Source organism: Cynocephalus volans, chromosome 8 (assembly GCF_027409185.1).
Source record: "Cynocephalus volans isolate mCynVol1 chromosome 8, mCynVol1.pri, whole genome shotgun sequence".
NCBI classification, from domain to species: domain Eukaryota; kingdom Metazoa; phylum Chordata; class Mammalia; order Dermoptera; family Cynocephalidae; genus Cynocephalus; species Cynocephalus volans.
The window spans coordinates 109,250,425-109,263,980 of NC_084467.1; the positions used below are offsets into that span (position 1 = coordinate 109,250,425).

The 13,556-nt window shown below is 42.9% G+C and overlaps 1 protein-coding gene across 3 annotated transcripts; it reads right to left on the bottom strand.

Moving 5' to 3' along the window:
* Window positions 1-475: 475 nt before the first annotated feature.
* Window positions 476-11,568, bottom strand: VPS72 (vacuolar protein sorting 72 homolog). Of its 3 annotated transcripts, XM_063105311.1 has the most exons (8): window positions 11,387-11,470; window positions 10,166-10,238; window positions 9,927-10,049; window positions 7,290-7,442; window positions 6,995-7,109; window positions 6,458-6,634; window positions 1,421-1,565; window positions 476-1,060 (listed from the first exon to the last, which is right to left on the bottom strand). In XM_063105311.1, exons 1-8 carry the CDS (start codon window positions 11,422-11,424, stop codon window positions 673-675), a joined length of 1,212 nt encoding a protein of 403 aa, XP_062961381.1. In that variant the 5' UTR covers window positions 11,425-11,470; the 3' UTR covers window positions 476-672. The 3 variants fall into 3 exon arrangements, with proteins under 3 accessions (XP_062961381.1, XP_062961383.1, XP_062961382.1); XM_063105313.1 differs by lacking the exon at window positions 9,927-10,049; XM_063105312.1 differs by lacking the exons at window positions 9,927-10,049; window positions 10,166-10,238 and having other exon boundaries at window positions 11,387-11,568.
* Window positions 11,569-13,556: the final 1,988 nt, after the last annotated feature.

Genomic DNA, 13,556 nt, shown 5'->3' on the forward strand with positions numbered 1-13,556 from the left:
TAGACACTGGAGTTCTGTGAGAATCAAATAGTTCCTACTTATTTGGTGCCTGCTACATTCAAAGCAGTGAATATAAGGTGATATAAATGTCAATATAAGGATTTTATTTTGGTGTCTAATTTTAAGCAGTTTATAATTACTTGGAGGACTAAATACAATTTAAAAAGTACAGCTCATCGGGCCAGCCCGTGGCTCACTTGGGAGAGTGTGGTGCTGATAACACCAAGGCCATGGGTCCGGATCCCTATATAGGGATGGCTGGTTAGCTCCTTGGGAGAGCGTGGTGCTGACAACACCAAGTCAAGGGTTGGGATCCCCTTACTGGTCATCTTTAAAAAAAAATAATAATAATAATAAATAAATAAATAAGTACAGCTCACAGTAAATGCTATCAAACAAATATAAAGACCCATATATACTCAGACATTCACAAATAAATTCCTCTTACTTCTGACCCTAGATTAGAGACCAGACAAAAGGGATCTTTCTATTTTATTAGATTTAAAAACACAACAAAACCAGTAGGAACTAAGAGAAAAGATGAGGAAAGAAAAATAGAAAAGGGTTGGGCAAAGATCAGAGATGACAAAGGGGAGAAGCAGGAAGAGGAGAGGGAACATCAAGAACCTCAAGTCAGGGCAGGAAAGTGGTTTCTAAGGACTAAACATCTCTTCATTTGATGACGATTTTCTGGCGCAAGGCTCGGGGCCCAGAGCCAGGGAGGGGTTCTGGAGGTGGTGGGCCAGGGCCCAGGGTTGAGGCAGTGGGTGGCAGTCCGTGGGCAGTGATGTACTTCTTGTAGGCCTCACGGATGATCTTGAAGGCTCGAGCAGTGGCGTAGGGTATGTCTGTAACAGGGTCCCGGTATAGGGCTGGACGATGGGTCACTGGGCAGACCTCCCGAACAGGGACCTTTGGGGGCCGCCCTTGGGGAAACCATTCTTCAAATGTTGCATCATCACTAAAAGTGATGAAGGTACGTGAGCAGTGAGCAGGGGGGATGACAGGTCCAGTCCCAGCATGGGGAGTCAGTGTAGAAGCTGTGGGAGCAGGATCAAGCCTAAGGGCAAAAGACAGAGAAAAACACAAAGACCTGAGAAGAGAAGACAATAGATATGGAAAGAAAGAAATCAGAGAAATGAGGAAAGAGAAAAAGGAGGCAGAGTGATAGGACCATTCTGAGAGAACCTACTAAGTGACAGGAAAAGAAAGCTAGGCTAGAAGGAAAAACAGGAAAGAGAGAGAGAGAGTGGGGTTAAAAGAGAAAGAAATAAGGAGCTGAAGAGAGAAAGGAATCTGAAAGATATCCAAGTGTTAGGGAGAGCTGTGTGAGAAAAACAAGTGAAATAGGGCTGAGAGAACACACCTGAATACAGAAGAGAGAAACTTCTCTTCTCTTTTCCCCTTGAGATTCACTCACCCTTCTACATCAACATTCTCTTCCTTGGAGCCTGGCTCCCCAACAAGTGGCACTGTCACTGAATGATAGGTGATTGTGGGCCCAGGGCACTTCCGCTTCTTGTGAACCTGCTTCTTTTTGTCAGCTTCAAGCCGCTCATATGTCTCTTCAGAGTAAAAGGAAGGAAAGAAGGGATGGTCAGAGTTTCCCCTTTTCCCACACCCCAGTTCTGTCCCATAATCTCTCAATTATCTTCCTGGCTGTCTAGTCACTGCCAACTACCCAAGCCAACTATGGAAGTCCCCTAAGGCCCTCTAGCACCTCCCACTTCATAAGTTTGCTGCTTGCCCTTCTTGGCATCCTCTCTGCTTCTTATTTCTAAAGTACACTTGGATCCTCACTCAGAACTGTAGGACCTCAGAGTTGGAAGAGACCCTTTGATGAAAAGTCTGTTCGTTTCCCCAGATATCAGAATCTCCTCTACAACTGTCCTGTCAACTTGCTCCCAACCAAGATAGCACGTTACATTGTTACAGAGTTCTTTCCCTATTTTGAGCTGAAAATATATTTCCTGATGACAGTTTACCTTTTAAGGCCATAAAGGACAGAAGTCCAATCTGGCTTCCACATGACAGTCTTTTAAACAGTTGAAATGAGTGTCCGTGTCTCCACTGAGTCCTTTCCAAGCTGATCAAAACACACCCATCCCATCGAATGATTCCTCCTATAATATGGTTGTGAGTCACTTCCTCAACTGTGTCACCCCTGGGCCTAGTGTACTCGTCTACTACTGTACTTATCACAGTTCATGGCAGAAGCTGCAAGCTGACAGCCACTTAAGTGTTTGTTTGGTCTGTATGGTGTTTTATTTATTTATTCTTTTTTTTGGCAGCAGGCGGATAAGGGGATCCGAACCCTTGACGCTTGATGTTGGTGTTATAACATGGTGCTCTAACCAACTGAGCTAACCAGCCAGCCTGGATCTGAACCTTTGACCTTGGTATTATAACACCGTGCTCTGACCAACTGTGCCAACAGGCCAGCCGATCACCTTCATATTATCAGGGTCATGTAGCATTCCCCACATTACAGGCACTCAATAAATTCTTAATGAATAAATAGATTGAAATGGTCCTGGTCCCTTTCCTCTGAATGAACTCCAAATTTCTGTGACCTTCTTAAATATGGGTACTGTGAACACAATCCTCTAAAGTTTAACCATAAAATAGTACTCTAGAAACTCCTCCAGGGATTGAACCTCTTTTGTACTTGAATTTCAGTTGGCAATATTGCTTTCTCTCCCTTGAGCCAACCTTCCAATCCCTCTCTTTTTCTCAAACACTTCCCTGTACCCTCTGGAACTCTTGCTGTATAATTAGCCAACTCACCTATATCCTCAAGCTCGTCACTCAGCATTTCTTCCACAGCTTGCCTTACCAGAAACCTGGTCATCCACTGAGGCCACCATTTTCCCCTTTGGTGGAAGCTGCTCATTCTCCCACTTCCAAACAGAATATGCCTGTGTCCTAATGAGCCCCATGCTACAGCTTTCAGATCATTACTCTTCAACCCACCTGCAATCTCCCTTCTCTTTGAGACCTGTGCCAACAATCTAGGTTAACTTCTCTCCTTCCTAATCACTCCCTCACTCACTGGAAGCTTTGGCAGTGGTTTCCACACTTCCTCTCCGCCCCAACTCTTATTATCTTAGGTCACCCTGGTAACTTCTAAGTGCATATAGGTAGCCCCTTCAAACTCCATCCTCACAGTTTATCACCAGATATGTAGTAACATTCTTATCCATGACACTTCAGTTACTCCATTCTGCTATAGCTACCAACTAGCCTTTACCACTGCCTGAAACTGCTCTAGCTCTGAAATATTAAAAATAAAAAAAGAAATATTAAAAATCATACATCCCAGGGCTCGACCACAATATCCCACCCTTCAGTTCCATTTGCTCCACTCCTCTGTTCTTCTATTTCTTCAGTACCTCTAGGGCATGGATATATCTTCATTCTCTCTACCCATCAGCCCCTTCCAGCCTTCATTTTCCTTTTTAAATCAAGCTTAGGGGCCGGCCCCGTGGCTCATTCAGGAGAGTGCGGTGTTGGTGGCGCCGAGGCCACGGGTTTGAATCCTATATAGGAATGGCTGGTGTGCTCACTGGCTGAGCGTGGTGCAGACCACACTGAGCCAAGGGTTGTGATCCCCTTACCGGTCAAAAAAATAAAAAATTTTTTTTAAAAATTAAAAAAATTAAAAATCAAGCTTAGGTTCCTCAATCTATTATTTCAGTCACTCTCTTACCAATAATCTAAACTCCAGGGCTGGCTGGTTAGCTCAGTTGGTTAAAGTGAGGTACTGATAACACTAACGTACAGGGTTCAATTCTGGCCAGCTGCCAAAATAGAAAAAAAGAAATCTAAACTCCCTTGTGCAGATGTGAATTGCTGAGTGCTACTAGAAAAAAATTACACAACAGGGTAGACTGGAACTACCATGAATTCATGGTCCTGACTTCAGCAGATCCCCCAAGACTGCTAGATAATTCTATCTCAACAACTACTTCAAATACTCCTCACTCTCCTCAAGCTACCAACTCTATCCCCAACACCTGACAGATGGTGCCTTCTTCATAGAGAAAAAGACATCAGATGAGAACCACTGCAATGTCCTGCTCTGGATTACAAACCTACAACTCTAAGCCACCCTTCCTTTCTCTCTTCCCTTCTCTTAGGCCAATTCCTCCACCTGTGCTCTATCTCCCACCCTGGCCTCCCACTTCTCCAAAAACCTACAATATTAACACCCTTCCTTTCTTCTCTATCTTTAAATTCTTTCAGTTGTTTCTCACTGAGGATACTATCTCTACTATCTTTTTTTTTGGTGGCTGGCTGATAGGGGGATCTGAACTCTTGACCTTGATGTTATAACACTATGCTCTAACCAACTGAGCTAACCAGCCAGCTCTTCTACCATCTTTAAATAAAACAAAACAAAACAAAAACAACTCTATCTTGATCCCAGGCCCCCTATAGTTTCTATTCCCTCTCCTACTCTTCACAGACAAACTTGACAAGTTTGGCTCTCCACCTCAATGTAGCTTGGTCCCCAAAAAGTGCTCTCTAAGGTCAACTCTAACCTCCATGTCACCATAACCAATGGGCACTTCTCAGTTCTTCTACTATTCGGGGTCTCAGCAGCATTCAGCAGTTACTCTCTTGAGACATTCTTTCCTTGGCATGCTTGGATTTTCTTGGCATTCTCCTGGATCTCCCCAACTTCCTGGCCACTCCTCAGGTTCTTTTTTAAGCTCCTCCTCTTGCATGAAACCATTACATTTTAGTGTCTGCAGGACTTTTTTGGGGCCTTTCTTTTCTCACTCTATGCTTTCTCCCTGCATGATCTGATCCACTCCAATGTCATCAATTACCATCCATATTCTAAAGACTTCCAAATTTATATTTCCAGCCTAGCTTTCTTGTCAGAGCACCATATGTGCATATTTAACTGACATCTCAGCACTTCATGAATTGTTCACAGATTCCTCAAATTCAACATTTCCAAAAATTAACATATTATTTTTTCCTCTGCTTGAATCTGCTCCTACTTCAGAGTGTCCTACGTCAGTTACCAATATCAGAAGCCTGGGAGTCACCCTCCTTTCAGCGGCCAAAACCAATCAATGTGGACAAAGGATGCAGATCATAACTACAGTGATATCAAAGTGACCTTGTTGCTTGTGATGGTTCTCAGTAACTGTACATTTTGAGGTGTAAAGAGAAAAATTATATATCCCATTTTAATGCCAATATAATTTTTAAAAAGTCATGAGAATACATCCTGAAGATGTTAGTGCTGAACTAAATCTTTTTTCAAACATTGTATTCTTTTGGAGTCAAGTTACCTAAATTTCAAAACTGTCATTAAAGTGAGATGGGTTTGGTACTAGACATTCCTGATAATCTTCCACTCCACAGTGAAATCACATTTGACTTATGCATGTTCAACTATGTATACACTTGGTCAAAAAAGATCCCCGTACTGGCCAGCAAAAAAAGAAAGAAAAAAAAAAGTAAAAGAGATTCAGAATGAGAGAAAACAACATTTTAAATACTGTAGGTGATTCTACCTGCAATTTCACTCAATGAAAGTTCCAGAGAGCATGTGATAGGAGGGGTGAATCTACCATTCCCTTAATTTCTCATGTACCTCTCATGATTTGAGACTGTCACCACTTGATAAAGAAATGTATGTTCCCGTACAGTATATTACTGTACATGGTTGTATACCCAAGAGCACATAAACTGAAGAGATTTTTAAGAATGTTTACTTTAAGCAATTTTTAAAAAAATTTTACTTATTTATTTACTTTTGTGGTGGCTAGCCAGTACAAGGAATCAAACCCGTGACCTAGGTGTTACAAGGTTGTGCTGTAACCAACTGAGCTAACCAGCCAGCCTACTTTAAGCAATTTATCTCATGAACTAACTCTATCGACTTTCCATTCTCATGATTATCATTAAAGTAGGCATTATCACCGCCTTTTATGAATAAGGAAAGCAAGATGCAAGCAGGTTAAGTAATTTGCCTGCAATCTTAAAGCAAGTGAATAGCAAAACTAGGATTTGAACTCAGTTCTATGCAACTCTTATTTTATACCAAAATTCCTCAATACAGCTTGTTCTCCAGAACCCTCACAACTGCCTGGTCTCTTGCTTCTAATCGCCTGCTCTGCCATTTCTTTCTTCTTTTTTTTTTTTTAAATTTTTTAAAAGATGACCGGTAAGGGGATCTTAACCCTTGACTTGGGGTTGTCAGCACCACGCTCAGCCAGTGAGCGAACCGGCCATCCGTATATGGGATCCGAACCCGAGGCCTTGGTGTTCTCAGCACCGCACTCTCCCGAGTGAGCCACGGGCCGGCCCTGCCATTTCTTTCTTCAGATTCCCTTGCCCCAAATCTCCATCTCTCCAGTTCTCTGGTCCTCCAGGTCTCAGTTTTTCTCATGCTCCTCAGCCCCTCTACCCACTTTTCCCAAAATCACAGACTGACCCAGTGAACGTAAGTTGAGCTCCTCTGTGATCTTGGCTTCCCTGAGCAGCTCTTCCTGGGTCAGTGGCCGCTCAAAGTGGGGCCCCTTTCGCCGCCGTGACTGGCCCTGCCTCTCCTGTACCCGAAGAAATGTTTGTCTTGTATGCTCAGCTGTGGACTGACGCATGGACTTCCGACCTGGGAAGAGTCAGATAGAAAGAAATATTTGAATTCATGTCCATCACCTTTATTTATTTATTTTAAAATTTTTTATTTGGAAATAATTTGAAACTTACAAAAAAGTTGCAAGAATAGTACAAAGAACACCCATGTATCCTTTACCCACATTCATTCTGTGTGTGTGTGTTTAATGACCTGAGAGTTAATTTGCACACATAATGGCCTTTACCCCTGAATACTTCAGTGTTTATTTCCTAAGAATAAAGATTTTCCTTACATAAACATAGCACAGTTATCAACTTCAGTAAATTTAACACTGATACAATAATTCATTATCACACTCCAATTTTGTCAATTGACCCAAACCTCCCTACTCACTGTCAGAGCCATCATCCTGTAGTTCTAGCGGTAGCAGTGCCTTTTCTTCTCGGGCCTTCTGAGAGCTTCCAGCTGGTGTGCTGACCTTTCGAGGCCTCAAGCTCTTGAGAGGCTCCTGGAGACAGACAGAAATCAGATACCAGGGAACAGAAGAGATAAAAAGAAAGATGATGAGGATCTTAACAAGAGAAAACTGGCATTGCAGGAAATGGGGCTGGTATGGGGAGTACTGGGACCTGATGAAGGACAGAACAGAAATTAAGGAAGTCCAAGAAAACCAGGATTCCCTTGGCACCTTGTAGGCTTTTGTGACTACTCGGCGCTTCCTTCTTGGCTCTTCTGCTTCTCCATCACTGGATGGTTCATCCCCTTCATCGATGTCAAAATCAGAGTCCACCTCATCCTCTGTGTCTGACTGGTCTCCTTGATACTCATCATCTCCCGATTCCTGAGGACACAGGGAGATAAGGGCTGGCTGTCATTGGAGTCATTAATGCCCCTTCAGGAGGAAAATTTCTTTGCTTTCTTGATAAGGGCTGCCCCATTCTCCTTCCCAACCCAGCCCTTCATTTTCCTCAGTCAAGAAGCCTTTCTATCTGATGGCCTATGGCTCCAGCACTACCCCCTCCCAATCTTAATTGATTGCTCTTTACCTGCAGCACACTGTATTAAGTATTGGGAACAAAAGGATATGGTTTGGTCTCTACCTTCAGGGAGCTCACCATCTAGTGAAGGACAGGACATAATCATAAAAAGAAGTTTTAATACAAGGCAATGTATAAAGTAACAAATGGCAATAAAATGTTACAGGAAATCAGAGAAGGCACATTTGCTATGGGGTGGTGGAACAGCAAGGTCTAAACTTTAGACTTCACTCTCTTAGCCCAGGGGGTGGGAAACTTTTTCTGTACAGGGCCATACTTGGCCCACAGGTTTTAGTTTGCTGAACTCTGATTTAGACTCTAAAGGATGAAGAGGACTTGAGCCATGTTTAAAACACTGGTAGTATTTAGACAGCCAAGAAGGAAGAAGGAATTATAGGTATAGATTAGAAGAAATAAAAGTGCAGGAGCAGGAATATGTATAGCATGTTTATGGAATAAGGATTTAGACCTAAGTAAAGTAGAAGGTTTATCTCCAGCAAGAAAACTTCTTAGCTGACTGCCTTTGGCTCCAGCACAGCCTCTTTCCAACACTGATTGTCCTGTAGAACTATAGGATTTGAAAAGAAGGTTACATTTGGTCTATGGGTTAATTTAAATGTCAGGATAATAATTTTATGATTTTAACCCTCCCTCTCTTTACTTCACCCAGTATTGATAATCGTTGTTGAGGTAAACTGAAGTTAATGAGAGAAATATGTCATTCCTTAGGTGTGCTGGGACAGAAGAACATTTGAGTACTACTACTATGGGTAATGGGAAGCCATTGAAGATTTTGAGGGAGGAGAAAACAGTATGTACAAGGGATGTTTCACAAAGCTCCAGAGGTGTTTAGATGGGCCAGAGAAGAGAACCTGAAGTACAGCCTAAACCTGAGGTGATACAGATTAGGGATAAAATGGCAGCCACACTGGAAAAGAAAGGGTAAAAAAAAACACTTGAAGGAAGGAAGTCATCTGGGCTGGGCAGCACCTCAAACATGTCGCTCTCTCTTCAATCAGTGATGCAGATTAACAAACTAATCTTGGTACCTATGCTGCCAAAGCAAGCAAATAACACAGATGGTTGACACTCCAAGCCAGCCAGAATTCAGTCTTGCTCTGGTGACCATCATTTCTTCCCAACTGATATTTGTGAAAGACAGCCTGGGAACACATTAATCCCCTTGGCTCTAACCTGGTATTAAGCCATATCATCAGAGCGCAGTAGATCAATTACACATTAGCTTAGTGCCCAATCAAAATGCTTTCACTAAATTATGGCTTCACTGCCATTCCTTTGGCTTTTATTGAGAGTCATTAATAGACATGACTACAAAAGAAAATGTTTTTATATCAACTACCAAACCAGTTATTTTATATATATGAGGATACTTCAAAAAGTCCCTGGAAAAACAGAATTAAATAATATAGGGCTGACTGGTTAGCTCAGTTGGTTAGAATGAGGCCTTGTAACACCAAGGTCAAGGGTTCAGATCCCCATACTTGCCAGCCACACACACACACGATAACATGAATCTTTCTGTGAACTTTTTAAAGGACTGTTGTATCTTATATAAAGATGTAATGATAAATTCTCCCTAGGATTTAGTGCTGAATAAGTTTCTGAAGAACTAGTATGCTTCTTTCTTACTAAAAAAATTAATTCAGAGTTTGTCTGCCAGGAAGCTCATAGCTAAATTTAATATCAATTGCTATTACCATTTTAGCATAGGCTCCTGGTACAATTACCTTTTTTTTTTTTTTTTTAAAGATGACCGGTAAGGGGATCTTAACTCTTGACTTGGTGTTATTAGCACCACACTCTCCTGAGTGAGCCACGGACCAGCCCACAATTACTTTTGATTGTCTCTATTTTTATTGTTTCTACTTTTTGTTTATATCACAAGCCTTCTTAAATCCTTTTTGGAAGCATAAAGGGTACATATTAAATAATGACTCATAAAATGACAGGAATAGGAAAATGGCCTTGGAGGAGGGATGAGAAAGTTCTATTTTAAACTAGTTGGTTAGGGCTATGTAAGTAATGACTCCCAGTCAATCACCATGTCCTGTTGATTCTACTTCCTTAATTTTTCCTCAAACCTCCAGTCCATGTTTCTCTACTGCCACTGCCCTCTTCAAACCATTTTCCTTGCTACAGCGTAATTTTTCTACAGTACAAATTTGATCACGAAACTTCGATGACTCTTTTCAGTCCTCTGGATGAAGAGATGAAGAGCAAAACTCCTTAACATGGTTCACAAATCTTGGGCCGACCCCGTGACTCACTCGGGAAAGTGCGGCGCTGGGAGCACAGCAGCGCTCCCGCCACAGGTTCGGATCATACATAGGGATGGCCGGCTCACTGGCTGAGCGCGGTGCGGGCGACACCAAGCCAAGGGTTACGATCCCCTTACCGGTCACAAACAAACAAACAAACAAACAAACAAACAAAAAAACATGGTTCACAAATCTCAAAAAAAAAAAAAAAAAAAAAGGCTCACACGGCTCTCTTTAACATGGCTCACCTTAACATGGCTCACAAAATATGGACCATGCCAGTTCCCTTCAGCATTACCAATCTTTATTCTCCTGCATGCTCTGCAGAATAAGAGTAGACTTGCAGGTCCCAGACCAGAATCTCAACGCCTTTACACACTCTGACCCAGCCCTCCATGGACTGACTAATCCTCACCCCCAACCCCATTCATCCAGCCAAGGCCTACTATTTCATGCTATCCACGGCTTAAACATCATCCCCTACCCACCCCATGCCTATCCCCATCAACAACTTTAGTTCTCATGTGTTACCTTAGCACCATATGCTTACCTCTTGTTTTAGTCCTTATCACACAGTATTTTAACTGTTACCCAAGCCGGTTCCCACACTGGGGTCTGGAGAAACAGCGTTTTTTTTTTTTGGCTGCCCGCCGGTAAGAGAATCCAAACCCTTGCTCTAGGTGTTATTTAAACACTGCGCTCTAACCAACTGAGCTAACCCGCCAGCCTTCCAAGCGGTGTTTTTAATATTCTGTTTCCCTAGAGCGCATCATAGTCTGTCACCTATGGTATGCTCTGGGTACTCAACACATATTTAATGAATGGATAGATTTAATCGATAAAAAGTAAGTGCCAGCCCAGTCCAGACACTGGACTAGACACTGTACGTACAATGTTGAGCAAAACAGACCATCTCTAACTTCATAGAGCTTACAATCTAATAAGAAAGTATAAACAAATAAGCAAACCAAATCTAATTACAAATTCAAATATGTTCTATGAAGGTAATAAATGGGGACTTTTTTAGAACAGTCAAGGAAGGGTTATCTAAGAAAACATTTACATTGAGACGTGAAAGCTGAAAAAGGAGTGGGTTATGTTCCCTTACGTTTTGGCGGTTCCCTCCTGTACCTCAAGTGAATAACCGTGCTGTGGGCCCACGAGTATATACCCAGTGACTGACTATGATGTGCCTTGCAAGACGTCAGAAGTGAGGTGAGAGATGCAACTAGAGAAGTACACAGGTTTCTGCCGTACTTTGGTGTGCCTCCAGAGAGCTCCTCCAACCCAGTCCAGAACGCTCCCTTCTAGGACTCCACTACATCCCCCGATTCCGCCCACCCCATCTCGAGCATCAGCTCCCAGAGCTTCTCTCTATTTCCCGCCCCCTGCTTCTTTGTCCGGGTTTGTCCCTTCAGGACTCCTTCCCTTCACTTCCTTCCCTCCGTATTCCTGGACCCGGCTCTTGCCTCTGTGAAACCCCCATAAGTCGTTTGGTAGAATTCATCTTCCTCCTCTGCCTCCAGGAGCCCAGAAAGCCGGTTTCCAGCGGTCTTCCGGGGGGCCCGGCCCCCAGCCAAACTCATACCGCCTACAGAGACTGCGCCGCCACCGAGCGGCCTCTCACCCAGCTCGGTTCTCGGAGCTCGGTGCTCAACACCACTACCTGCGGGTGACGCTAGCAGCGGAAGTCGGGCGTCTGTAGGCAGAAGGAGCAGAGCGTCGAGGAGCTCCTAGTCCCGCCCTCCAAACCGTCCTTAACTCTTCAGCCCCGTCCACTCCTGCGCATACCCTTAAAGCCCCCTGCCGTAATTCCTAGCTTGCTGAATGGTTCTGTAAGACCCGTGCATTAGGCACAAATCCCACACACGCCGGAGTAGCTCGCTTCACAAAGACCATGAGACTAGAGTCCGCTGCAATCAAGCAAGAGGTGTTTATTTCAGCATGCTGGGTCGCTTTTTCATAAGCGGCCCCGAACTTACAATACCAAGGCTTTTTATACAGTTTATTTTTGACAGATTTTCATAACAGGCTGAGTTGTTAATTAGCCGTGGCGCCTTAAGATTTATGGTTAGGCTCAACAGGCCCGCACTGCTAGCACCCGGATAAAAGATGTTACATGTTTATCTTCCCTGGTCCAGTCAGGTGTTCAGAGGATAAGGGGGGGCTAGTTCAGTCCTTGAGACAGGCTGTCTCCTGGAATGTGTGCCTGGTTCTGCCTTGACTTCTGCCTGACCTCTTTAAAGCTGCTTCACTTAAAATACCTTTAGATATGCTTTCCCCGTTTTTAGTAAGTGCTTACAGGAATAATTTGTGCAAGTTAAGCTAAAGTCATATTTCTCTGTTACTTTTCTGTTACAATTTCATAACAGGCTAAGGCTATATAGGTTAGAGTTACAATTTTTTATAACAATTCCACTCGGTGACATCAGGACCCCCCCACTACCCTAAGTCCAGAATTTGGAAGTCAACAAATTTTCTTTTAGACTAGGTCAGTCTCCCTCTGCTTCAGTCCGTTTTCCACTCTGCTACCAGTAGGAACCTTAATAAAAACCCAGGCTTTGTCACTCTTCTCAAAAATCTTTACTGGCTCCCCGTCATCTGCAGGATAAAGTCCAAAATCCTCGAGGCAGAGAGCATAGTATTATAGTTAAGAGCACAGCCTTGCAGCCAGCCAGACCAGAGTTTGAGTCAGAGCGTTAAGGTCTTATAGCTGTGTGACTTCGGACAAGTTGCTTAACTTCTCTAAATCTCAATTTTCTCATCTGTAAAGTGGGACTAATAATAATACCTACCTTTTAAGGTTGTTGAGAAGATTAAGAGATATAATTCTTGTAAACTGCTTGGCAGCATTTTAGTAAGCAAGTAGTAAACGTTTAGTAGGTGATAACTACTAACATGGCACTTATGATCCTTCTTAATTTAGTCTCTCCTTGTCTTTCCAGCCTCACTTCCTGCCAACACCATCCTATTCCAGCATTACTCCCCTAACACCCAGTTTTCCGTCATGCCTCCATGCTCTTCCTTCTCCTTAGAGTCCCTTTCCTTTCCTGTCTAACTGGCAAAATTCTAATTTTATAGGACAGTGAAGTCTTCTTGAACACCCATTCCTCTCTTTCCTAGGTACAGTTCCTATAACCATGGAGATCATGCCTCCTAGGTTCTGTGGAATAGTTCCAGTCTCAAATAGTATGTGGTATTGTCAAGACCCAGTGTCAACTTCTGTTCTCATTTTTTATTCTGAAAATATAGTTGTCAAACCATAGCACTTGTAAAGACTGTGCTGGCACATTTTATTCTAAAGATTTATGTGTCTGTCCCCTGCATTAGTCTGTGATCTTTTTGAGGGCAGGGGCTTTATCTTCATCTGTGTATACCAGTGTGGAGTGTACTAACATTAATAAAGCAAATGTATTTCACAGGGCCTAGCTTCCAAAGCCCTGTAGTTTCAGGTATAACCTAACTTTTAAAAATTACACATAGAAATGTTAAGCTTGCAAAATAAAGGAAACTTTCCCCAGGCTAAAGTCTCTCTTGTAGATAAAGAATTGTAACACAGCAAAATTGCTGGCTCCAAGGGCAGATGTCCTTGGTGCAACTAAACCTAATGACTGTTGCCGTGACAATTATCTTACTGTT

Excerpts from the sequence above, each read along its gene's own strand:
- VPS72 (XM_063105311.1), bottom strand. The coding sequence starts at position 11,424 with ATGAATTCTACCAAACGACTTATGGGGGTTTCACAGAG. Across the intron at positions 10,050-10,165 it reads ATTTTGTGAGCCATGTTAAG|GGGATCGTAACCCTTGGCTT; the intron begins GTGAGCCATGTT and ends GTGACCGGTAAG. Across the intron at positions 1,061-1,420 it reads GAGAATGTTGATGTAGAAGG|GCTTGATCCTGCTCCCACAG; the intron begins GTGAGTGAATCT and ends TTTTGCCCTTAG.